At 37.3% G+C, this 26,601-nt stretch overlaps 1 protein-coding gene across 28 annotated transcripts in view; it reads right to left on the bottom strand.

Moving 5' to 3' along the window:
- LOC121325201 (sorbin and SH3 domain-containing protein 1) overlaps nt 1-26,601 on the bottom strand; it is a 198,050-nt gene that overhangs the window by 32,441 nt on the left and 139,008 nt on the right. For 19 of the 28 annotated variants that reach the window (XM_041267551.1, XM_041267552.1, XM_041267554.1 and 16 more), the window contains 12 exons: nt 25,374-25,727; nt 23,899-24,037; nt 19,721-19,750; nt 17,683-17,858; nt 17,030-17,090; nt 14,123-14,197; nt 13,870-13,932; nt 11,930-11,995; nt 9,371-9,418; nt 8,648-8,777; nt 7,125-7,239; nt 4,135-4,218 (listed from right to left, as the gene is read on the bottom strand). In XM_041267551.1, the coding sequence (XP_041123485.1) occupies nt 4,135-4,218; nt 7,125-7,239; nt 8,648-8,777; nt 9,371-9,418; nt 11,930-11,995; nt 13,870-13,932; nt 14,123-14,197; nt 17,030-17,090; nt 17,683-17,858; nt 19,721-19,750; nt 23,899-24,037; nt 25,374-25,727 (1,341 nt within the window). The remainder of the gene's footprint in view (nt 1-4,134; nt 4,219-7,124; nt 7,240-8,647; nt 8,778-9,370; nt 9,419-11,929; nt 11,996-13,869; nt 13,933-14,122; nt 14,198-17,029; nt 17,091-17,682; nt 17,859-19,720; nt 19,751-23,898; nt 24,038-25,373; nt 25,728-26,601) is intronic. The other 9 variants (XM_041267559.1, XM_041267563.1, XM_041267566.1 and 6 more) reach the window with 7 other exon arrangements.

The following is a 26,601-nucleotide window of genomic DNA, read 5'->3' as shown; positions in this document are numbered from 1 at the left end:
TTGAATGGCCCAGTCAGAGCCCCGACCTAAATCCAATCGAAATTTTGTGGCATGACTTGAAGATTGCTGTCCATCAACGCTCCCCAAGGAACTTGACAGAGCTTGAACAGTTTTGTAAAGAAGCATGGTAAAATATTGCCAAATCTAGGTGTGCAAAGTTGGTAGAGACCTATCCCAACAGACTCACAGCTGTAATTGCTGCCAAATCAGTTTTGTATATTTTAATATCTAATTTTTGTCTCAATAAAAACTTTTTTCCCTTAACAGTGTGGAGTATGGTGTGTAGATAATTAGAAACAAATCCTCATTTAAATGCATGAAACTCTGAGGCACTGACACAACAAAATGTGAAAAAAGTTCAAGGGGGTGTAGACTTTCTATAGGCACTGTGTGTGTGTGTGTGTGTGTGTGTGTGTGTGTGTGTGTGTGTGTGTATATATATATATATATATATATATATATATATATATATATATATATATATATATATATGTATATATATATATATATATATGTGTATATATATATATATATATATATATATATATATATATATATATATATATATATATATATATATATATATATATATATATATATATATATAAGGGGCTGGGTTTCCAGGAGAGCAGTGTGGGTAATGGGAACAGATTGTTACACTGGTGTTTTCAAGTGTAACGGTGCCACACTGGCATGCTGCTTGCATCTCTACAGCGGCTGTTGTGTGTGAATAAAAGCTCTCAGGTATTATGTGGTATGATTCTTTAGTGGCAATATGGTTAAGTATCATTTATATTTCAATTAAGGTCTTGTCTGCCTTTGCGTAATTAGCACATTTGATTTCTACCTTGACAAGGTGAATGTGATTTATTGAGTAAATTCATTGTATAATGCATGGCTTTTTCGTAGCAATACTCTAGATATGTGATTACACTTGTGACTGCATTTTGATTTTTTTAAATTAATTTATTTCATTGTTTTTAACAGAACAACATACTTTTCTACTCAGAAAATCATTTCTTTTTTTTTTTCCAATTGTAGTTTTCTTGATCGTGCCAGGAAGGAAACCCCAGAATCTGTTTATCAATTGAAAGAACCTATTTAAAAGGTGCCCCCCATCCCTTCCCCTCAAAATAAAAAGCTGTGGTAGTCGTATATACACTAGCACAGCTTATGGCATTCTGCTTTTTTCAACAGAAAGTGAATGACAGCAGCATGTTATGTAAGCAGCCACCTGATTTATGCAACTTTGTTGATTGGTTACACTGGATTTAGCTCACTATCCTGCCACACTGGCCGAATGCAGAAAGAAGATAATGAATTCATGAAGGAATTAATTGCAAGTCTGTCAGCAGGCAGCAGGTAGTCACCCTGACCAAATGAAATGAGATAATAAAAGACGAATGGAACGACGAAATAAGATTATTGAAATGTTAAGACAAATGAAATGATAAATGAATGAAATGATGAAATAAAATGATGAAATAAAAGACCAGTGCAATGACAGACGAATGCAATGAAAGGGAAATTAAATATTAAAAGAAAGCTGGATGAAAAGAAAGACTAATAAGAGTGCCAGCCGGCAGACCGGCGGCTTCCCTTCATTCAGGAATGAAACGAAATAAGTGAAATGAGATTAAGTGAAAAGGGGGAGAATGACGATGAGTTCCAGGGAGTGGACCAATCCGCAAAACAACACCAAGGTAAGAGCATTTAGAAGTGACAAAAAATCATCCTCAATCTTCAAGAATAACACCTTCAAAGGCTTTTAACCCTTTCAGTCATTAATTATTTTTGTCAAGCTGAAGAATGCAAAATTAAGTTAAATAATTAAAAAAAGGAACTCTTATTGAGTATATATATATATATATATATATATATATATATATATATATATATATATATATATATATATATATTATATATAGATAGATAGATAGATAGATAGATAGATATATAGATTATAGGGCTCTCTGATTTTCAGTTTTAACCGATAATTTGGCTATTTTTGTGGAAAAACTGTTTTTTTTTAATTATAAATTTACCAATTATTTTGGTTAACTGGTTAATCAATTCATTGACTTTACCCTTTCTCCATTATGCAGAAAATAATAAATATATTTCCCAGTTCTGCTGGGCAATGTTCCGCCTTCATGACTGGCATCTATCATTGATTCGTTCTGAATACTTTAAACCCACCCAACTACTGAGTGACAGCACATTCCTACATTTCTATTGGAGCCTCTGCTTGCAAGATTTAAAACACGATTACAATCAGGCATGGAGGCTTGATAGTGGGATTTAAAGCTGTATTACAGTTAAGATACGGAGGTTTTAAAACAGAATTGTAGCAAAATGTAAAAAAATGCATACACACAAAAACCCCAGAGAAATGTGCCCGTGACCATAGGGATTTCATTGTAGAAGGCAGCAAAGGAAAGAAGGTGCAACTTAATTATGCAGGTACTGTCGAGTTACTATATATATTCTGACAGAAAAAAAAAAAGCTCAAGCATTTTGGAAAGTAACCGAAAACACTAATTTCATACAGTATATCAAAAACGAAAGCCCCCAAAAAAACGATTTACATAAAACTCGAAAATAGCTAAAAATAAGCACTAAAAAATATAATTAATAAAAAACGAAAAACAGAAGCCCCAAGTATATATGAGAACAGGGAAAAGAAATATTTTGTATTTATTTTGGTAAATTGGAGTTTAAAGTTCTGTCAGTACTTTAAGAACTCAAAACCCCACATATTGAAAGATAACTTGCGTAATTACAGCTGAGGAATCTTTGGCCTGAAACACAACAATACAGAAACCTTGGTCGCTTCTCAACATTTCTTTCATTCTAACAGGCCATGAAAAAGTGAAGATAAGGCATGACTGAGAGGGTTAAATCAGCTTTCAAACCTAGCATTAGCAACATTACCATTGGGTCCATTTTTTCTTGTATATTTGGCCCCTGAAAAAAAAAACTTTAGCCTTGAAGGATGTGTGTGTCTGTGTGTGTGTGTGTCTGTGTGTGTGTGTGTGTGTGTGTGTGTGTGTGTGTGTGTGTGTGTGTGTGTGTGAGAGAGAGAGAGAGAGAGAGAGAGTGAATAAAACAACTCAATCTTTACACCACTTGACAAAGCTCTAACCTAAATATATGACCAGTAATACTGTTACGGAATCGCACACATGCAGTGTCACATTTTACCCCTCCCTCCTTTCATTCATTCATTTTGCTATTAAATAGGATAGAGCTTTTCTTGTCAGATTGACATTTAGGGCTTAAATGCCAACATCTTTTATAGAGTCAAAGCTAAGTGCATTAATTAAAAAGGGATTTTTCTAACATTTACTGTTAGAAACATTATTATATATATATATATATATATATATATATATATATATATATATATATATATATATATATATATATATATATATATATATATATATACTATGGTCTTTAAAAATAATACCCTGGTGATTTATATTTATATTTTATGAATTTGTCCTTATTGTCAACTTTTTGACCTTATTGGTCAACTGACTGATTCTTTTTAAAACGGAGGTCTATGTTTATGTCCTATGGTGTATGATGTATTGCATAGATGACTCAGAACCTTCTTTTTGTATTGTATAACAGACAAACCTCACAGCACTGGCTGATGGCTTCATCTAGTTATACATAGCACTGATCACCTACATCTAACAGCAGAATGTTATAGAGAACACTTGGGTTGCCAATGATTCTGTGCCACAGCACAACTAGCTTTTGTAATGAGTGTATTTGGTCTAGCTGCTTTTCACACAGAGAATATGAAACAAACACTAAAATGTTACTCAATGCTCAGATTAAGAAAGGTTAAAGGCGGGGACAATAGCTGCTCACTTTCTCCTACAGAGAAAGTGGTGAAATTAGTGGGGGGACTACAGGACACAACAACAGACATTGATACACAAGACACCTGGAGCGCTGGCCAACCACAAAATCAGGTCATCTGATACCCAAGTCCAAACGCATACAGTATCACAGCATGCTTCGTAACAGCAGAGCTAACAACAACGAACAGATTGGATAATGGGAAACACTGACATTACATTTCAGTGGTCAGTACTGCACGTGAGCCACAAGACTTACCGGTTTTCCAAACTCCATCTCTGAAAAGAATTTATACCAAGGTTCACTCTCTAAATCTATTTCTTCAGGGCTTATATCCCGAGTCTACAAGGGTAGCAAGAAGATGGAGGAGGGGAGAGAAGAAACAGATTGAGTCCAGATGAGAAAAGGACAGAATGCTCTTCAAAGATGCAGTATCCTGGTTTAGGTTACATTTGATGGCATTAACATGTACAGTAATCGAACAGGGGGCTAAATTAACACCTGGTAATTATTATTTATACTATTGCAAGCTGCTTTTCTTCTGATAAAGAAAACAGACTTAGTTCAGGCAGATAGCTGAAACGTTATTCTCCTCGACTAAAATGTTTCTTCAATTCTATTTAGATTTTCAGTTTTCTTTTTAAAATTAAATGTTACATTTTATAAGGTGCTACTTTATTATCATGTTTGACTGGCAATGTTATTCATTTATAACATTTGAACCAGTCTAAACAATACATAAAATGTGTATGATTATGTTTGTCACTTTTTTTCAAAGAAGTATAATTTACAATAACATACGGATGGCAGCTAAAGGTTGGATCTGATTATAAAACATTGCCGCTATTGTACGCGGGGGCAGCTTACGAACAGATGAAAGTTCAGGAAGTTTAGGCTGTATTTTCCACAGTGTGCCTTTTGAACAAGAGCTGAGAACTAAGTTCTGTTTGTTTTCATTAGAATTAGAAAACCTAAAAAGGGATATCCAAACCACATTTCAGAATATTAATTCCTTACATTTTTAATATATCATATGGGCTTTGCATAATTCTGTTATGGCTTCTGCTTTCGTTATCTACCAAGGGTGTGGACTTGTAATTTATGCTCCTTCTGCAACTGTGGGGGACAGCAATTAGAGCTGCTCACCCCTAGTAGCCATTTTTTTAATGATATGCTATCTTACTCATTGTGGCATCCCTCCTTTCTGTACATCATTGAATGAAGGGAAATACATACCAAGACATGCCAAGACTGGCCATATTGTAAGATCATACACTAAGTCAATATATGCTTAGGTTAGGGTAGCTAGATCACACTTATATGGAAGACATCTGTATTTCATTTTTAAATCAAGATCATTTTAGGGTCAGCTGTGTGGCCACTCACAAAGTTAACGAGTAACAGGGCTGTTAGTTTAATACAATGCTGCATATTGAACAATCTACTGCATTTTTTTTCTGCTAATGGGCATTTTAATGAAAATGCATTGAAATTCGCAGCCCTGATTATTAAATAAAGAAACTCTTGTTTCCCAAAGAAAATCACCCGACTGCCACTGAGTTTGAAAACGCTGCCCCTGAACTAATCCCCTTCCTGCCACATGTTAGCATTTCCTGTAGGCGATAGTTGAGCTAATCTGTCTGACAACAGATATGAAGCGTGAAAATACAGTGCTAGTGACTTATTCAAATTCTCTGAATCACCCTTAGCATTATTCCTAGAAGCCAATTTATTAAAATTGAGCTTAGATGTACCTTAATTATCTATTTGTATCCATTCGTGGTGCTTGTGGTCATTATACAATGGCTGGGGTATTTCAAGATACTGCATCCTCAAAGGGTCAATGCCTGTGACACAAATTGCCTTGCATGCACTCGCATAAATCTGATGACAGTTTGATACATTAACAGAAACCACACAATCTATACAATGTCATGACTAGTGAATAATAAGAAATGAACCTGCACTGTAACAGCCAAAGGGGAAAGAAATGTGTGGAATTGGAATTGAGAAAGATGCAAGATCACAGGAAACTGTTTAAACATTCAACATCTGGCTGGCTTGGTATTATGATTTTAAAGGCTGGATTTTATATAGCTATCATGAGCCTTTTCAGGCTGGTTACACAACTACTCTGTTCTTGGTTGCTGTGGTGTTCAATGTGCAAGGTGGAATCATATATCCTTAATTATCGATTAACACAAGTACAGCTGTAACAAACACTCATGCACAGAATACTAGCAACCAGGCAGACAAACAGAAGCACTGAGCATCCTGAATGACTAAAAGAAACCAGCTCATTGTTCCTTGAGGCTTCTCCTTCATATATATCCTTAGGAAAATGTCTTTTAAACACATAACTGTAGGGCTAACTACAGTCTCTCTTGTTATCAGTCTAACACCTCATAACAAAATCAATCAAATCTAGATAATCCAGCATTTTTTGTTTGCTTGTTTTTATCATTTCGGAGATGATACACATTTGCCGGCATTTCATAATGAGTCTTCCTTCTGGGATTCACATACCCCAGAAAACCATTATCAAAGATGAAAAATAGAAAATGAGAAACCACAGCTTAAATCCCTTAAGAACAAAACAATGAAAAAAAATGCTTCCTAAGGAGGATAAATCACATAAACAGAAGACTGCATCATCTCGCCAGTGTAAACACACATCATTGAAGACAGGCAAATTGTGCAAGGCAGCTAAACTGAAAGTAGGTCCTTAATTCTTTTCATATAGGAAGTCCTTGGTTTTAGCAAGTAATCATCAACATACTCTTTCCCAAATAAATGCAAATTAAACTACAAAATACATCCTGCACAAACGAATTGCCATTGTCTGAAAAGGGTAAATCTCTTTTTATCATCCATTAAATCTATCAAGTCAACACAGGATGTACAAACCTCCAATATAATAAACACCTTGCCTTTGAACACAACACATACAAAACAATGATCTACAGGGAGACAAAAAAAACGGTCATAGGAGGACAAAAAATTAAACAGGTAATCTGATCATAACTCCTTACAAAACTGCATGACATCATAAAAGCCCTCCACAACCACAGACAATTCAAATAACAATTCCATTGCAAACAGCCTTATGGTTCCATTCTATAGAACGCTACGATTTTCTCACACCGTCAGAGAGGCAGACTGAGAAAGATACATAATGCATAGAGGAATGTATGGCATGTGCAATGCTGGGGTAGGATGGAGGCGAGCACACTGCTGTCACACCATACCGCTTTCTCCTGGCTCAGCACTGAGGACCTCCCCGGCTCATATTCAAAGATGCTCTTGGGCTCAGCGCGGTATTTCCTGGTGTCAACCTTCTTGTCTGGTGGCTCCCAGTCATTCCTAAGGAAGAGAGACCAAGTAACTTGTCAGTTTCCATGGAAACATGTGGGATTTTGGCCACTGATCTCCCCCACCCACCCCTTCACTCACTACAGTTAATCCCAGTTTAATCAGGGAGCTTCAGATCGGAGGCGGGAAACCTCTTCCTTTGGGATTTTGCTGCATAAAAGCTTAATTTTTTTATAGTTCTTTTTACAGCGAGGCCTGAACAGTGACTCCAAACCGTTTAGACTTTTATTGGCAATTCTGGTTACTTCTAAGCACCCACTGACGAAGCAGAGTTTGTGTTCTATTGCACACAACATAAAGGACTGCACATGTTCATCTATTTATAACAACTTTGAAGAGACATTTCTGATATGACACAATACTGTGTGGAACCGAAATTCAGTCTTTGCTGTTTCGTTATCAGACATAAAATTACAAAATAAGAAATAATTTAAATATTGAAAACTGTGGACCTCGCTCCATACAGCACATGTACAATTTACCGTGACCTTGGCCAAACCCTGAACAATCGTGAAATCTTGAATTAGACTAGACGTCTTTCTCAATGTCTTCTAGTGGAAACAGTTCTCATTGAATTGGTTATGTTTCTTTAAGTATTTCTAAATTTAGCACTACTGAGAGTTTCATAGTTTTGGATAACCTATTGAGTTAGTAGTAAAACTTCAACATGTAAGGCTTGTTAACACATTTATAGAAAAAAATAAAATTATTGACCCAAAAACTAACTGGACAATTAATTTGTAACAGAATTATTATGAAAATTTATACTCACCCTATTAATAAACAATAACTAAAACCAAGTGCATGCTGCTGAATACTGGGAATCCAAGGCTAAATAATAGTGAAAAATCCAGAGGACTGCATTCGCACCTTTGCTCTGCCCTCTAGGTGTGTCAGTTTACATTTAAATTTCCTAAACGCTTAAACTGCAGTATTAAACTCAACTGCAAGCAAGGCTAGTGTAGCCTGATAGTGTCACGTGCTGTACCACGTGCCTGACGCTTCCTTGTGGTTTTAAATCTTTCTGCTCTGTATTGAGGTTAACTGCAGTCACTTCTCAGCAGGACAGCCAAAGGATTATCAACAAACACCTCCATTAATCATTTGTAGACAAGACTTTATCTGGTTCAACACATTGCTGGTGAATTATTTATAAGATCACCACACTGCCATATGGAGAAGCAGTCATGTCAAGCTCCAGACACCTATGGTGATTTGACCGACTAGCTAAATGTCTTCCAATGCAACCCTGACTGAGGACACTAGCATGTATACACAGAATTTCAATACTGCATAAACCCTGTCCCAGTTAGAAGTAATTTACACTTGAGTAAAACGCTTTGAAAATCCGCCCCGTTGCATCCATGGCGGCACCATGTGAGCGTGGTGAGTCCGTTACCTTTCTGCGGTTGGTTTCAGTGAAGATGTGCGGGTTGGCAGAGGCAGTGTGGCGGACCTCTTCACTGAAGCCTCTGCATCGATACCGTCCACTGCGCTCTTCGAGCGAGGCACACATGACTGACTTCTCACTGCAAAAAGTAGAGGAGCCCATATTCATGCAAGAGAGAAAACATTGAGCAAATACAGTACAGCAAGCACATTATGTCAGGGACATCCCTTCTCAAAGTTTATCAAAGTTAAAATGTGGCAAAGTGTAATAAAGCACAGTGAAAACATTGTAAAGCACAGGTAAGCATTGTAAAGCCTTGAGAGGTATGGTAAAGCATATTAAATAACATGGCAAACCATGGTAAACTATAGTAAATGTATAGTGCAAAATTACTGTGGTACTTTTAGAAGGGATCCCAACTATCAGTACCAATACAACTATCTATCATGAAAAGTACTCCATAAATTAGACATGCAGACAGATTAACAGCCTCTAAAATGGGTGCTAAAAACCTAACTTTACTTCCTTTTGTAGCCTGTTTTTTAGTTGCAGTTACTGTTTTAAAAGAGAACAGTGTTGTAATACAAGTAAACAACACTGGCACACGCTGCACTTAGCTGCCAGTTACACATTTTGAACCATTATTAAATGTATTTACTTTCACAAAAAAAGGCTGTCCCGGTGCTCTGTTAAACCTAAAATGTGTTTTTTCCAATAACAGATTGTACTTACTCTCTTCAGAGTATGAGTGCCTGGGAGAGTACAAATCCGAGTCTTCATCTGCCATGTAAATAAAAGGGAAATCAGTTTTTAAACCAGAACAGGAAACTATTTATTGGCCTTTTGACTCATAGTAAAGGTTCAAAGCCAAGCTGGGGCTCAGAACCTTACAAGCACCATGGCAAAATAAAAAAAAAAAATGTAATTACCTCCAGGTTAAAGCACTACCTGGAGCATGTAGGAATCCAACAAAGCAAACACAAGCATTTCAAGACTGCAACAGACACGCTGCAGTCCTGAAACAGTCATTTCCAGGGCTGAAAACACAACAAGGGCTGTATTAGCTATTGGGCAGGAGATAAATGAGCAATTCTGAAGCAATTATTTCTTGGCAACTCATGCTGACAATAAACATTGACTGTGTATCGTTAATGGACAACTCGAGTTATCAACACATTTTCGATTGGCTAGTGAGTTGCTAGAATAAACCACTGCTCTATTTTTAGCAATTCAGCTGGCAATTTTTCTACTTGCCTGTGTGTGGTCAGCCAATTATATTGCATTTTCTAATCTCCGGATTTAATTCTCAGTTTTGCAAAATAGGAAGTTTGACTACAGACATGTGGATGCATAAAGAAACTTTCTGGTCCACACTCAAGCTTTTCTTTGTTGAAGTCTTTCAGAATGATTCCAAGTACTATACAGTAGCAGCTTCTGAAACGTGTGCTGCAAACAGGCGCCATCTTAAAATTGCTTATAATAATTGTCAATGTTGCAGTGTGCATGTGGCACATTTAGCAACAGTAATTCAGTTGTCAATTTTGTTGTTGTCAATTAGACAATACAAATTGCTTGTGTATCTTTGGCCTTACAATGCATCTTGAATGGTTTCAATATATTATATACGTTTAAGTAATTCTCAACACCTTGGTTGCTATTCTCTTCTACAGTGTCTGTTCAAAACTGTTCAAAACAACTGCCCACAGGTACCTCTGGTTTGTGGGACCTGTGCCAATAATATTCTGTATACAAGGCTTAGACAATAATTTGACTACCTGCCATAACACTGTCAACAGAGAGTGGCACTGGTTCACCCTTGTCCCCCAAGAACATATCAGCCCTCAATGATTCCAAAAATAAATTATTCCATCAAAACTTTAAAAGGGAACCTTAAATTCCAATCATGTCTTTATTAAACTGATCAGGTCCTAAAGATCATAATAATGTAACTATACCTAGCAAGTAGTAGAAGGCCACAACTGTTTATATACAGTACATACTGCAGGTATTTCTGGTTTATTGCTTAACCCCTGTATATATGTAATTATAAATACATAAACACAGTTTAATACCATTTTTTCACCTTAATGTTTCCATTTTTCCTTTGTGTCATTCACATTTCTTTTTATTTCTTTTTTTACCATGCTGGATATTTGCATTACCAAGCTCTCATCAAGCCACCAATTCCAAACACCAAGCAGCATCCAGCTGTCAAATGAGTGTAGGGCACAAGGGAGATGATGATACTCCAGAGACACACAAGAAGCCTAACAGTGAAACAGATGCCTTCGGTACATTGTATCTCAGCAATCTCTGGGAACACAGAGGCTGGCTTGTGAATGGTCTCTACTGGGGATGAAAAGCAGCTAAAAGAAAGGAATGGAAAAAAATCTACAAAGCACACAGCTAAACAGCTCTCGTCACTACCACAGTCAGAGCGGACTGGCTTTGATAAACAACAGGCCTGGATCCAATACGACTTGATACTGACTCGGAAAAGCACAAGTTTCTTTGTCAAGTTAGACTTCATAAAGAAAATCAAGTTCAAGTGTTCTTTATGAAATAACTGAAACAGAAGTGGTCCAGTACACTCCAACCTTTTTGCTGATAAACAAATAAGACAAAAATGTCACCTTGTGTGCCTTATATACACACTCATTTATTTAACTGAAATGACAATATTTCAAATGCTTAATCCTTCTGAGAGTTCTTAAAACTGCGTTTGAAATTCCTTTACGCTTTATATTTTATGGTTATTATTACTATTTGTTTATTTAGCAAACACCTTTATCCAAGGCAGCTTACATAAACTAGAGGTTAAGCTATATCTTGTAGGCAAGAGATGTTTGCTTGCTGCGGACCTGTCTGTGGGGAATATATATATATATATATATATATATATATATATATATATATATATATATATATATATATCTATATATATATATATGATCTAGTTGTATTTTGCTCATGTTAATGGACAGTGATAGTGACTACAGATAATTAAACTGCATGCCAGCAGACTTTATTTCACATCCCTGTTAAAGTCAGGTCACTCTGACTTGCTGACAGGCTACACCGCTTCCATCATCTCCAACTCATCTTTTGTTTTATAGTTTTGTTCACCAGGGCCTTACAAGCACATATTGACGTTATTATTTTTTTAAGGAATGAATAAGTTAAAAGGAATATGACACACAAACCCAAATGGCATTTATTCAAGTTATGATTTGCTTCCCAATACAGACTGTCAAGAGAAACACAGGTTAAAGGTTGTCGTTATAAATGTACCTTTCTTTTTTGATGCTTCTTGTATATCTGGAAAGATGTATGTGGCTTTATATGGGTTACTAGCCTCTAAAAGAAGACGACAAACAAGACAGAAGGTAGAGAGGGAATGAAAATCAAGGTTTACAATTGAAAGCAGATGGGAAGTGCAAGTTTGGACAGTGTTGAAAGGAGAACAGGGCAAGCACATCTGGTTTGCAGACATGCAGATGTTCAGAAAGGAATTCTTTGCAATTGTGTGCACAGGATTTGGAGCAAGAATTTGAAATATCTTTACATTTACAAAAACAAATCAACTACCTGCAGGTTTATGAAAGGACATTTTCTGAAGCAAGTTTGTTGTTTTAAAGTTTTATAAATTGCGATTGCGTTAAAAGGAATAACCATGATCTTTTAAACGATGATCTCCTTCATCTGGTCTTGTACAATAAGCTTCCTTGATTGATAACAAATATAAATATATCAATATATCAATAGCATGCTATGATGACTTCCCCCCCCCCCCCCCCCCCGCCTTAAAGCATTTTTGTTTAACTTGTTAAAGGACTTACACTTATTTACAAATTAATACAAATTGGCTGTTTTTGGCAAACCATTATTGCAGACTCTTCTGAGCTTAAGTTGGGGCTTTTATTAGCTGTTATGTAGGAGCTAGGGTTATAAAACTGAGCTGACATTTTCTACAATCCCTGTCAGTCTATAGCTATGCACAAGCATGTATTTCTGCTACTTTTCTATGTACTGAAAAATACACCAGGGCAGTTTAGTATGCTACATTCCAATACTTCTATAACAACAGGCAAGAAAGAATACACTGCAAATTAAAAAACTAAATACATGAATTGCATTTGCATTCCATGTTTCTAAAACAGAAATACATTTCCTGTTTGGTTCCATTTAGACAACTACATTATTATAAAAAATAATATATTACATATTCTACAAACTAGTTTTGTGCTCCCCATAGTTAATAAGATAGGCAATATGTTTTGTTAAATGTTTTAAAAAAAAAAAAAAAAAGAAGCAAAATATGCCAGACTAAAAACAATTAGGAATATGAAATGACTGCTGTCTGTTTCTGGTCATCTTGCCAGGACACACATGTAAAAGAGGCCTCTGTCTCAATGGGTTTTTTCCTGGTTCAAGAATGAATAAATTAAAAAAAGGCCTAACCCTGATGCACGCTTTGCACACAAGCCAACAAAAGAGAACTTCTAAGTGAGATCATTATTACCGTGGCTTGAGAGAGACACTGCTGTTTCTATAAAATGCTTCTTTTCAATTTGACCTTTCATTGCATTTCTTGCTGGTAAGTGAAATTTAAGTAATAAAACGGGATGCAGCATCTTTTTTCCCTCAAATCTCTTGCTCACACCTTGCAGGCCCCTTGACTGGTTTGAGAGTTATGGCTCTGACAGCCAACTAAACTTGGAATCAAGGGGCCCTGGCTCCTTTACAACTAATAAATATGGGCCATTTGTTCTTAATGGGCGATACAGGATTAGAAACCGAGGATGCTTCGGCCTACATAATTAACCAATTGACCTTCGTATTTTTTTCTTTCGCCCATGCTATCCCTGTTCAGCACCAAGCCACTTTATTTCACTTTGTTATTCAGTACCTAAAAATTGCTTTCACAAAGCTGTGCGTTGTGAGCAAGAGAACGGAGCACTATTTATTGTAGTAAGCCAACAACATTCAGCAGTTATGTACATTTTAGATAACTGCTGAATGCCCCCCAAAATTGCGTAGCAAATAAAAAAGTAAATAAAAGCCTCTCGCAACAAAACCTTCAAATCAGTGGGCTGTCAGCTGTTAGGCACAAGCACTGCAAAGCTATGTCAGCAGGGGTGACAGAACTAAGCAATGTAGTTAGACCCCCCCGAACCCACCTTCCAACCCAGTGAAAGTAGTGCAACAAAAGACATTTTTCTCGCTGTTACCTTCAGAATTAGGACTAGGTGTGGAGACAGGAAACTGGTACGTAGGAGAATAAGGGTTTTCCTCTGCAGCAGAGAAATACAGTGGATTTGAAAACATCCACTATGTTTTTTCCCTGTACCTTTCCACATGCATTATATTTATTAAGACATTTAACTACATATTTTTCTATATATTTTTTTTTTTTTTTAACTACAGTTAGAATCTAAAGAAGCAAGGTGTTAATTCTATAAGTGGAGGCGGCAGCAGCGGTACCTTCTATTTTGTTCCGCTTTTCTGTGGGTTCAGGGAATTTGTAGGTAGGGTGGTAAGGGTTTTCCTCAGGAGAATCTGAGCAGAAACAGCAGGTTTCAGAAAGAGAAAAGAGAGAATATTTAAGAGTGTACAGGATGTTGCAAACAGATCATGCATAGAAACAGATAAACACCTTTTGCGAAGATTACAGGGCACACAGATTGTGAGATTCCTAAGCACCCCCCCACCAGGCTAGCCAGATTCCCAAAGGCTCTCTGAAGCCTCCTAGGAGACTTCGTTTTACAAGGTGGAAATGTAAAGAAAATGGAAAACATCAGAGGGTGGTGGTGAAAAAAGGAGTGGACTGGAGACGGCCTACTTCAGAAAGTCACGGTTTGTTTTCCAGATATCCCATCATATCCTACAAGAGCCTGTTTGCTAGGATAGTAATAACCAAGGTAACATATATTCCTGACAAGCCCTTGTTCTTCTGTTCATATTTGTATTTTCAAGACTTTATTTTGACTCGTACGAAGGCCATTTATCCTGCCACAACATTATGGGCTATGTTTTCAAAGCGTTTACTCCAGTCTTTAATTAAGTCCTATTTTTTGGATTCTCTGTTAGAAAAAGTATTGGGTTCATTAAAGATTAGAGTAATCACATTGAAAATATAGCCCATTAAGTTTGGTTTCTTCTCACCGGTCACTTCAAGTGTTACAGGAAGTAAGCCCCCACCATTTCCTGTACATTCTATTACACAGGAAGTGAAGGGGAAACAAATATTTCAGTTAATACAAGTACCATATAATGTTGTTGCTGGTTAACTGGCTTCACTTGAGTCAAAATCCTAAACAATAAAATGTACAAATTTAGAATGTGTTTTTTTTTTTTTTTTTTTTTTTTTGGAAAAACTAAATCAAAGGATCTATGGGGCATGCTTAAGTTTGAGGTTTTCAATGTATACTTCTCATAAGTCCCTAAAATGCTGGCAGTACTTGCCAACCTACTGTAGGGGATCATGTTCATTAGTGCATCAGAAAATATTACCTTTTGACTAGATCGCTATAGATCACTATAAGCAAGTTAGATTAGATCTCCTAATTGTAGGTCATTATTGGACATCCAACTTGTGTGCACTCAGTCAGTGTTTTTATGCGAACGAAAGTTATCACATTTGTTTCAGTGAAGAATCACTGTTCAAATCAAATACATTCCTATATGATTCATCAGTGATTTATGACAGGAATTTAGACAATCACAGCCATTATACATTGAATTATCTAAGACCTAGGAACAGTAGGAAATAGTGGTATACAGTAGAATTTATGATCTGTATTTTAAGGACAGTCTTTTGTGGTCGTATTAAGCTGTGTTCACACTGGGTCCATTTAGAGGGTTTGTTCTGCACTCGGCATGGTTTGGTACGTTTGGTGTGAAGTGTGAACAGCAGACTGCTTGACAAAGTAACCTTGCCTAGTCCACCTAAAGAGGTGGTCTGGGTCCGTTTGGCAAACGCACGAGTCTGGTTTCGCTTGTTAAACCTCAATGTGAACAATATCTGGACTCTGTCCTTTTGCACATAGGAAACAAACGATACAAGGTTACCTGACTAGGAAGTAAACCTTTCACGGTTTAGTTATTCTGAGGAAACAAGCAGAGCAAAGAACTAGTTCTCAGGGGAACTACATTAGGGTTACCAGACATCCTGGGAAAATTGAGATTGTCACAGTTTGCAGCTTTAATTTTTTGTCACGGTCAGAAACAGCAAAATTGTTAATCGTCACGGTTTGGCTATTGTATTTATTGATTTTTTTCAGTACAAAACTTAATCAGTGTGCTCAGCAAGTTAATAGCAGAGTACTGCATTAGGTTCTGTGTTAGCGCCATTAAAAAATAAAATAAACAATTTTATGGATTATTTGTTTAAATCATTATGTGTACACCATATGTTTAAATGGTAATAGCTTAAATCTGGCTTGTTGTACATTTAACATGTTTTGACTAGAAGACTATAAAAAAAAATAATGAGTTGTTATGATCTCCAATAGATTCACCAGATATTTAATTCTTAAACTGTTACTGGGTTATTTTCTATACTGTTATTTCTGGCTTCAGAGTTGCTGCGGCATCAGTGAATTGAAGAAAAAGAAAAAAAGTCCCTGTTTTTCACTTTGGAAATCAGGTCAGACACCAAAATCCAAGCCAAACTGGACAAAAACTCACAAAAATAATAATGACTTTGTTTAATGCCAACATTAGGAGAACCACATTCTTCAACTGTAGGTATTCATTAAATTAGCCAAGTGCTCCCCAGTGCTTTCTTCCACAGCAATATGTAGGAATCTAAAACATGCTATTATTAAAAACCAGTGCAATACATCAATAGCTGCTGTCTTTCACTATGCCTTTCAGGATATTGTAAACATCCGGTTCACACACTATATAAAAATGAGCAGAGTGGACTTGCAAACTGCATTGTGAATGCAAACGAACTTGGTCCTGAAAAAAAGAACTTTAGCTTGCATTCCAAATGAACTTGGTCCCTTTGCTCGCAGCTAAGTGTAAACATTAAGCACATTGATATACTGTTTCAAACTAAATTAACCAGATTGAGTCTGTTTGAAATGGACCCAGTGTGAATGCAGCCTTAGAAGTTTTGTCTGCATACTGAAATGAAATTTTTCATAATTACCAGCCTGTTTCTAATATTAAAATACAAAAATATATCTTACATCTTTAGAGATTATGATCAATAGGATTTTTTTCCTTTGCATTTTAATATAGGCCATTTTATCTATTGTTGCAAGTTGTCCTGATTGCATGAATGCCCTTGACTGCAAATATTGTATAACACAAACATTTCAATAGAAAGAAATCCCACTTTGATTTCCACATGTACATTTATACAAAATATATACACATTACCTTTGATTTTGTGGATCTGTTTAAACATCGTTTTATACCAATCCTTGGACTTGTCTGTATTCTGTAAAAGAAAAGATTAAGATTGGTTTTACCAGGGTACTTTTTCTTTACAATAAACATGCTCAAGTAAAGATTATATTATACATTATTTATTTAAAAAATTTACAGTGCCCAATTATTTTACAATTATAATTTTATAACCCTAACCTTAATTTCATCAATATAAAAAATGTGATTTTTTTGTATAATAATAATAATAATAATAATAATTGGGGAAAACTTTACACTGGTACAAGAAGAACAAAGTACTCTTTCACTGATGTTTCAGTTAGGCAATGGCCAATGCTTACAACTGTTCTGGCAGGTACTGTATTTCTTAACTGCTCAAACCAACCAAAAATCCAACAAATCGTATTATTTCCTAATTTATTGCAACATCAAATTTCACAGGTCCATAAACCAAGGAATCAGTGTGGACCAAAAAGCAGCATTGTTTTAACAAATTATCTCTGATCAAGTAGTTTCGAGCACAGACTCGTGTGCAAAGGGAGTCATACAATGAGTGTTCAATGACGATGTCATCTGTAATGCCACATCCAAAATAGTAACGTAAGTTAACACACTGTAACAGTGCATAAATAGTAGCTCCTTACCCTCATTGGAATTCCTACATCGTCAAGAGGGCTGATGCCAGTGTACTCAGCCCTCATGACTCTTGTTCTCCTCTCGTCCATATCTGCTGCCTTTTCACTCTGAGTAGAATCCACAGTCCTCTCCAGCACACCTGTAATTTCTGTCTTGGGATCTTTTGGCCTCTCTGGCACAGGTTCTAAGGATTGAACCAGAGATCAATCAGAGCAAGGCAACAGAACAGCATAGCGGGCTTAAAAAGAACAAATACATCAAACCCTGATGTAACAGAATACCGTAGTTGCATTGTTCGTGCAAAAACAGCAGAAGCCCTCTTTTTGCAGCCTAAATAAATCACCCAGGCAGCGCGGTTTAGTTGGAAAGGAAGGACATGGAGTAATGAGATGATGTGACAAGAACGGATACATTATGATGATCAAGGACTTCACCACAGTCTATAGATCCCAAGTTAGACTTTGCAGTCAACACGGCAGATGATATCAAAAAAGAGAGCTTGTCTGATTACAGTAATGCATTACTCCCCAACACTGACACTATCAGTCTTATCTTTAAACCACACAGTACAGAAGAAACTTTCAAAACTTTTTACTTATCAGAGAATGGGACTACTATAACTTTGGTTATCTAGGGAAAATGTATGCATTATCATTTTATAAACTTAAGACATTTCTGAATAATGTTCTACTTGAACTAATACTTTTGTTCACAACATTCTGAAACATGCATTGTAACGCATTAGTTACATAGTTATTTTTACCCTTACACAGTGCAGTGTAGGGTCTTTCTCCATTAGACTCACATCTGACTTTCTAACAATACTTTACTCTGCAAGTGATTTAGGCAAGTGTCTAGAACGCCAGGTTTTTGCACAGCATTCTACAAACAGTAATCTGCCATTGCTTTGTGCTTTTCGTAGGTTTGAATGCATATTCTGTGGCATCAGCATTTTTTTGAAACAGTAAACATTTTCAACACAGGCATCTCTTGTCTTTAAACAGTCAACAGCATGCAACACCAGAGCTGTTAAGAGGAGAAAAGACAGTTCCAAGAACCCGAAAGGACATCAGCTCATGCAAAAGCTCATGCAAAGTGGCTATATATGAACTGGCAGTACCCACAGCAAACACTCTCTGACATTGTTAAATTGGTGGGGGTGGTTTGTAATGCAACCTAATCAGCAACTGATATTTCTATTGTAATCATTTTAAAAAAACAACTATTTAAAATCTTCAATAAAACAATGACATAAGAAAAGTTACTGGCCCAGAGCCTTAAAGCTGCAGTGCCCCAAAATCAGGCTAAATGTATACCTTAATCAAGTATAGCACCACCTGCACCAAAAAACAGATCTTGTTCATAGTTCAGTTTGTTTATATTCTGGGATTGCTGGCTGAACGCAAGAACATAATACCCACAAAAATACCTGATGGCCGATTAATGCTTTGATGTTACATAAAATTTTGAAATGCTTATTTATCAAAACTGTCCTTTCGTTAGTTATGATGTTCTCAGCCAGTGCAGTGGACAAACATTCCTATTAAAACCATGATATCATTGCTACTCTGTCACAGAGTCTAACAGGCATGCTCCTGCTTCATCCCTGCCACAGCTCTGAAAGAAACGGAAAATAAATGACTCCTTTTTCAACCCCCAAATGAGGGATTTTAATTTAATGATGAAGTATTACAGGTACCTACAGAGAGGATTGGCTAAATTGTTTACCTAGTTTTAACTGCATGGGGCACTGCACCTTCAAAACAAAGCAGTTAATTTGGGAGATCATCAGCCTTAAGCACAAATAGCCAGGATTGGCTGACTGAAGTCAGCTGCTGCCTCTGAAAATCCCACTAGCCAATCAAAATAGCTAAAACTAACTAGAAAATCAAACAGTTCTACATTATCATGTCATGGCTCGAGCGCCAGTGTGCAGTCAGGAGCTACGGTGCTGTTGAGGTGTTTGCTGAGGGTCCTCACAATAAAAACAAAGAAAGCCAGTTTCTTCAGCGAGCAATTGCTGTGTACAAGACCGTCACATCGTACCTGCCAAACTATTAAGGCGCTTTTGCCGTTCTGTGGTGAGAGAAGCATGTGAACAAAAATATAAAAAAAAAAAATCACGTTGATGCACAGAGACAGACAGTGACGTGTGCATTTTAAAAGTGAACACAAAATGCATTGTGCAGCTTTTATTACTACTACAAATAAGTAACAAACATCTTTAAAATTGTGGGATTAAAAAATAAATAAATAAAAATTCCAAAACAAGAAGGCACATTACCATTTCTTCTGTCTTGAAAAAGCCATTTTTTTTTATTGTATTAGGCTATTACCTTATAACAGGGGCAAAATCATTTTTCCATCTTAAAATGTGCCCTTCTTGAAGACGCATTTTTTGAATGCTTTTTCATTCTTTGATATTTGAATAAGAATAAAGCATTACTAGAGAAGTCTGTTGGAGCAGATGCGTCATTCAACACATCAGTAATGACCTTACCATCCATAAAAGGATATCCATAATACCCCACGCATTCCTTCTTGCCTAGTTTCATTTGGACTTCCTAAAAAGGATGTTCACAAACCCCTTCTGATTTTGATTTCTGATTGGCCGATATGGTAAAACTTATAATAGACTCAAGTTAAGTAGACTGATGAAGGCACTTGCTAAAACATTTATCTACTTGACTTATAAACTGCACCTTTTAAAAGTACACATTTTGGATATTGCCTTGAACACACTGATCGTTTCTTCTGTGATTTTACTTGACAATTAATGTTTTTGACGTTAAATTGAATATATTTGAATGAACTTCATATTGTATTTGAAAAATGCAGTAATACAGCGCACAAACTTTGACTACCCCTTCTACAAGACCCTGACTGACTCTGTGGATGCCCTGCGGTGAGACACTTTGAGAGAATGAGCACATATGGTGGAAGTAGTAACCTGACAGAGACACTTCAGCAAAGGAGACTCAACGCTCCCTTGCATAATCCAATTATAATAAGCACTGGTGAAATGACTCCCTTCGTTGCAATAAGGATGCAGGTTAAATTAGCTGTTTATGACCACTACTGCAAATGAGCCTGCTGGGATAAAAACCCCAGTGAATGAACTCACTTAACAGGTTATTAAGATTCATTTAGTCAGTGCTGCAGTACACATTAATCAATATGTTTACATGCACCAAGCACTCTGTATATTGAGAACATTCTCTCTCTCTCTCTCTCTCTCTCTCTCTCTCTCTCTCTCTCTCTCATTTTATGGGATGAGCTATGTTTTAATTTAATTGCTTTATCAAAATTTTAATCCACTTTAATTAATATAGTATCCTTTTATTATACCATAGCCATTGCAACATAACTGCCTAATATCACATGATGGTGGTTCTCTGGATCAATTGAAAGACAGGATTTAGATTCTCCCAGGACCTATATTTAATTTAAATCTGTATTTTTCCTATGTACGATATCCACTCAGAGCCTTTGTAATGGTAGTTTGTGGTAGCCAGGGTATTCTCTTGCTACGTGCTTAAACTGTAAAAATATTTCCCCAAGGGCATTCATGAGTGTGATTCCAATCTATTGCAGTCCAGGCTAAAACTAATTTGATCAATCTTGCTTATTATTGTGCTATTCACAGGATTCCTGGCTAAAATGGGAGTCTGCACTTAACCAGGTCTTGTCTTGTCTATCACTTTTATTGTATTTGATCTATAATATCAACAAAATGAATACCATTGTTGTAAGGGTGGCTTTCAATAGCTGACTAGTCAAATAGAAAAGTAACCCTGTAGTCAACTAATCGCACATGCAAGTGTACAAACAGCAATGTGTTACAAAACAGCATGTTCACAAATAGAGCACCACACTGTGAAATCCAGCTCTGGAAAAAATTAAGAGACAACTGCAAAATTATCAGTTTCTCTGGTTTTACTATTTATAGGTATGTTTTTTGGGTAAAATGAACATTTTTGTTTTATTCTATAAACTACTGACAACATTTCTCCCAAATTCCAAATAAAAATATTGTTATTTAGAGCATTTATTTGCAGAAAATGACAACTGGTCAAAATAACAAAAAAGATGCAATGTTGTCAGACCTCGAATAATGCAAAGAAAATAAGTTCAGATTCATTTTTAAACAACACAATACTAATGTTTTAACTTAGGAAGAGTTCAGAAATCAATATTTGGTGGAATAACCCTGATTTTCAAGTACAGCTTTCATGCGTCATGGCATGCTCTCCACCAGTCTTTCACATTGATGTTGGGTGACTTTATGCCACTCCTGGTACAAAAATTCAAGCAGCTCGGCTTTGTTTGATGGCTTGTGACCATCCGTCTTCCTCTTGATGCATGGAGCATTGTCCTGCTGGAAAAACCAATCCTCAGAGTCAGAGGAACATTGTCAGAGCAGAAGGAAGCAAGTTTTCTTCCAGGACAACCTTGTACTTGGCTTGATTCATGCCAAAGCTGCCCGATTCCAGCCTTGCTGAAGCACCCCCAGATCATCACCGATCCTCCACCACATTTCACAGTGGGTGCGAGACACTGTGGCTTGTAGGCCTCTCGAGGTCTCTGTCTAACCATCAGATGACCAGGTGTTGGGCAAAGCTGAAAATTTGACTCATCTGGGGGTGCTTCAGCAAGGCTGGAATCAGGCAGATTTGTCTTTGTGAAGGGTGCATGAATCAAGCCAAGTACAAGGTTGTCCTGGAAGAAAACTTGCTTCCTTCTCCTCTGACAATGTTCCCCAACTCTGAGGATTGGTTTTTCCAGCAGGATAATGCTCCATGACACACAGCCAGGTCAATCAAGGTGTGGATGGAGGACCACCAGATTAAGACCCTGTCATGGCCAGCCCAATCTCCAGACCTGAACCCCATTGAAAACCTCTGGAATGTGATCAAGAGGAAGACGGATGGTCACAAGTCATCAAACAAAGCCGAGCTGCTTGAATCTTTGCGCCAGGAGTGGCATAAAGTCACCCAACATCAATGTGAAAGACTGGTGGAGAGCATGCCAAGACGCATGAAAGCTGTGCTTGAAAATCAGGGTTATTCCACCAAATATTGATTTCTGAACTCTTCCTAAGTTAAAACATTAGTATTGTGTTGTTTAAAAATGAATCTGAACTTATTTTCTTTGCATTATTCGAGGTCTGACAACATTGCATCTTTTTTGTTATTTTCACCAGTTGTCATTTTCTGCAAATAAATGCTCTAAATGACAATATTTTTATTTGGAATTTGGGAGAAATGTTGTCAGTAGTTTATAGAATAAAACAAAAATGTTCATTTTACCCAAACACATACCCATAAATAGTAAAACCAGAGAAACTGATAATTTTGCAGTTGTCTCTTAATTTTTTCCAGAGCTGTATGTGATCTTTGAAAAGTGGTGACATATTAGTTGCACCCCTACACTGCTGATTATTCAGCATCTCAAAATATCGGTGTTGTTTCGGTGTTAATTCAGAACTTTGTGCCTGTAAGTCACTGATCAAGGAGGTAATCTTTCTCAATGATTTTGCAGACCAGACAATTAAGACTCGTCCCCTAATACCTTGATTGAGGTTTGTAAAATGTACATGCGCATTCATTGTAAAGCTCTATGTAAAACCATTAAAAATATATCCATGTTTAAGGACAGTGGTGTTTCGATCCACAGCTGTGTTACAGAATACATGAAACAAGTTGCACATTTGCTATATCCGGAGTTGTCCATATTGCAGCGTTAAATGTAAATTTTAAAATCACATTCAATGGGTCATAGATCAACTGGGGAATATATTTATACAACATTTACCTGTGAGCGTTTGCCAGGAGAAAAAGACATTCTCTTCTAAGCATTGAGTTTTATTGCAGCATGATCTGGATACATTGTGGTTTAAAATTTAAATTCTCTTTCCCCTGGCGAACATTCCCAAGTATAATCTGAAAACAAATTGGTTAATTTGCTTATGACATGTGATCAAAACAATGGGGATCGTGTTGAAAATATATATTGCTGTGATATGGACAACACAGGATACAGCAAAGTAATGTGTTTCTTGTAAACACTGCAGGGGGTTCTGTAACACTGTAAACTATTAATTACACTGTAATTGAGCACATGCTTCCACACTTGTTCCACATACTAACTCTCATGCATTGCTGGTTTCGGCATACGCAGGCATATTAGGATTGATCTTAGTCGCTGCATGGTTTTCTTCTTACCTCGGTTGTGTTGTAAAAGCACAATAGTGGGGTTGACTGTTGTTGTGGAAGGGTAGACGGAGAAAGGCTTGCCTGTTGATGGGTAAAGTGAGTGCAGATCGGAGTTGGAGCTGAGCGTTGAAGCTTCCGTGGTCACAGGCTGCACAAAAGCAAGAACACACAGTCACAACAGCAAGCAATCAGAGCAGCCACCTCGTGAACTGTACTGTATAGGAATGACTGAGATAGTACAGAGAGCACCAGAGCAAAAAGGAGAGGCGAGTTCAGCTTTCTGGACCATTGCAATGTTTACTACCTAGTTACATAATCCACTGTGAACAAACAGTGAAGTATTTGAAAAGGTGTGGGGTACTGTCTTCATGGTAAATTACCTGGATATTTCAAGTAACATATAAAGTACCTAGAATGCATTGTCTAATGATATTACATTCTGTAAAAAAAACTGTTGTCTTAAATGTGCCTAACTCCCCTGCCTTCCTCCCTGCATTCTAGAATATAAACTTTTGAGTTAAAACACACAAAATGTTAACACAAGCCGATTTCACCCCCTGCCAAGAAAAGGCAAAAAACAGATTTCCTCTAAATATAAGAAGGTTCTTCCAAGAAGGTTGCATAACTGTTTAATTGTGGTGTTTAAAGCAGTAACATATCATTAATATTTATCCCGACTGACATCTCACTGCCTGTCTCAGGGCTTTGTAGCTTGACTCTCATCTTCATCCCTGAAACAAACATTTGAGAGAAACAAGCGCATGATAAACTGCCCCGTTAGGCATGCATTCTGCACCCAGCAGGTACCAAGACATACAACACTCATACAGGCCACAATGAGACCTGATAACCGCAGCTGGCAATGTCAGGAAGGAAAGAAAACAAGTTTATCATCAATGCTAGCGGGAGCTGGGACAGTGCGACGCCAGCGGGGCCAAAACTATGCGAAACAGGTGTAGAGTCTCCCAGGGAGAAGGTGCAGAATGTATAGAAATACAGCAAGAAAGCATCACATGAGGTCTTGTTGGAACATGTGAATGCAGTGCTTGCACTGCCATTTCAAATGAAATGAGTCCTTATCTGTTTGGGCAAGAGACTCGCTTATACAGAGGGGTGCCTTGTGCAGCAGTGTTAAAAGTACTTTAGCTCAGGACACAAGAGATAGAGATTAGGTACTGAGACTGCTGTGCCAAGGAAGGAAGGAAGGAAGGAAGGAAGGCAAGAAGTTCAGTACAGGTTGGAGTGGAGTTGATACAAAGAAGCTTTCAGTAAATGACCATTAAAGCATTGTAGGCACAACCTGTAAAAGTCATTTAACTTGTTTTCATGCACTTCGAGCACTCACAAGTGGTGAGAATTATTATTTTTTTTTAGTAGGCTTAGCAGGTTTTAGGCAAGCTTCACTGATTCACAACAAAGTAGATAAAACAAAGGTGTTTTGATCTGTGTCACTTAGGAAGTGGGTGAGGACACTGGTGTCTTACTGTAGGTGCAGAAACTCCATGGAGTGTGGCTGAAGTCTCAGGAAAACTCAGAGGAGCTTCTACAAGAAGGGGACCCGGTGCAGGTGACAATGCTGGTTGTGGCGGCAGGTTAATGGGGGAAGCAGAGCCGCTGGAGGTGGTGGGTGTGTGGTGAGTTGGGGTCCTCTGCAGGTGAGGGGGTATGAAATCATCAAGAGTCGGCAGGGTGAGTGATGCGCTCGCGGGATCAAGTCTGGTCGGTAGCAGAGGAGGTGGGGGGGTGCACGAGCCGCCCTCTGTTGCTGAAGAAAATACAGCAACCTCAGTCAGTGGGACCACTATGATGTCGGGCTGAGCAGGGCCAGCTGTATCGTCCTGTTGGAAATAAGGGGTTTGTTATGCAAACAGGTTGAACACACGGCCATCTCAGAACCAACTGTCCTGAATCATCAACTGACAGATTGACATCGCCACAAAACTGAGCCACATTTACCAAGAACTGCCCTGCAATTGCTAATTCCATTGGCTGGTAGAATAAATGGAGGGAAAATTACATACATCTGTGAACAGGCACCAACGATTGTTTGTTTTACGATTGCACTGGACTTCATCTTTAATATGGGTACACATTATCACAGTTATCTTAACTAATGTATTCTTCTTGCTTCGATAGATTTTTGTATTATTTTCTGTGCTGTACTTGGAGAGAGGACATGATTTTTAAATCTGTTTCGTGGCCACAGGGGGTGCTTTTCTGAGTTTTAAAAAGTCACCAGGATGTGATGACTGAAACGAAAATGATGAACAGTGATTCTAAACATCAAGAATGATTTATTTATTATGATAACTGTGATATGTCATCCCTGTATTGAGTTTTAAAATGGGTCCAATTCTTCTTAAAAGCTCAGACCACAATGATTGGGTCTGGTTCCTTGTGATGTATCATCTCTGTAGACAAACAGAGGACTTCAGTCAACCTGGCCCATCTATAAGCACTGAAACTGAAAAACCAAAGTGCTAAAATCATAATAAAAAATGAAAAACAAACTACTAAAAGCTGATGTTTGCTAGTGAACAGTGTATTTCAGAAACATGCACAGGACTGGATTCAGTAAAAGATAAGAATGTGTATGGCTGAAGCTTAATCAATTGTGTCAAAGGGTGGGCTACGAAGCTTCTAGCACCCCACTGTCAACACACACACCAACTGACTGTGGTGGAACAACCCAGAACACAGCTGGATCCAGTC

This window comes from Polyodon spathula, chromosome 13 (genome assembly GCF_017654505.1).
Source record: "Polyodon spathula isolate WHYD16114869_AA chromosome 13, ASM1765450v1, whole genome shotgun sequence".
NCBI classification, from domain to species: Eukaryota; Metazoa; Chordata; class Actinopteri; order Acipenseriformes; family Polyodontidae; genus Polyodon; species Polyodon spathula.
Note: the sequence above shows the minus strand (reverse complement) of the source record. Positions and strands in the feature narration are given on the sequence as shown.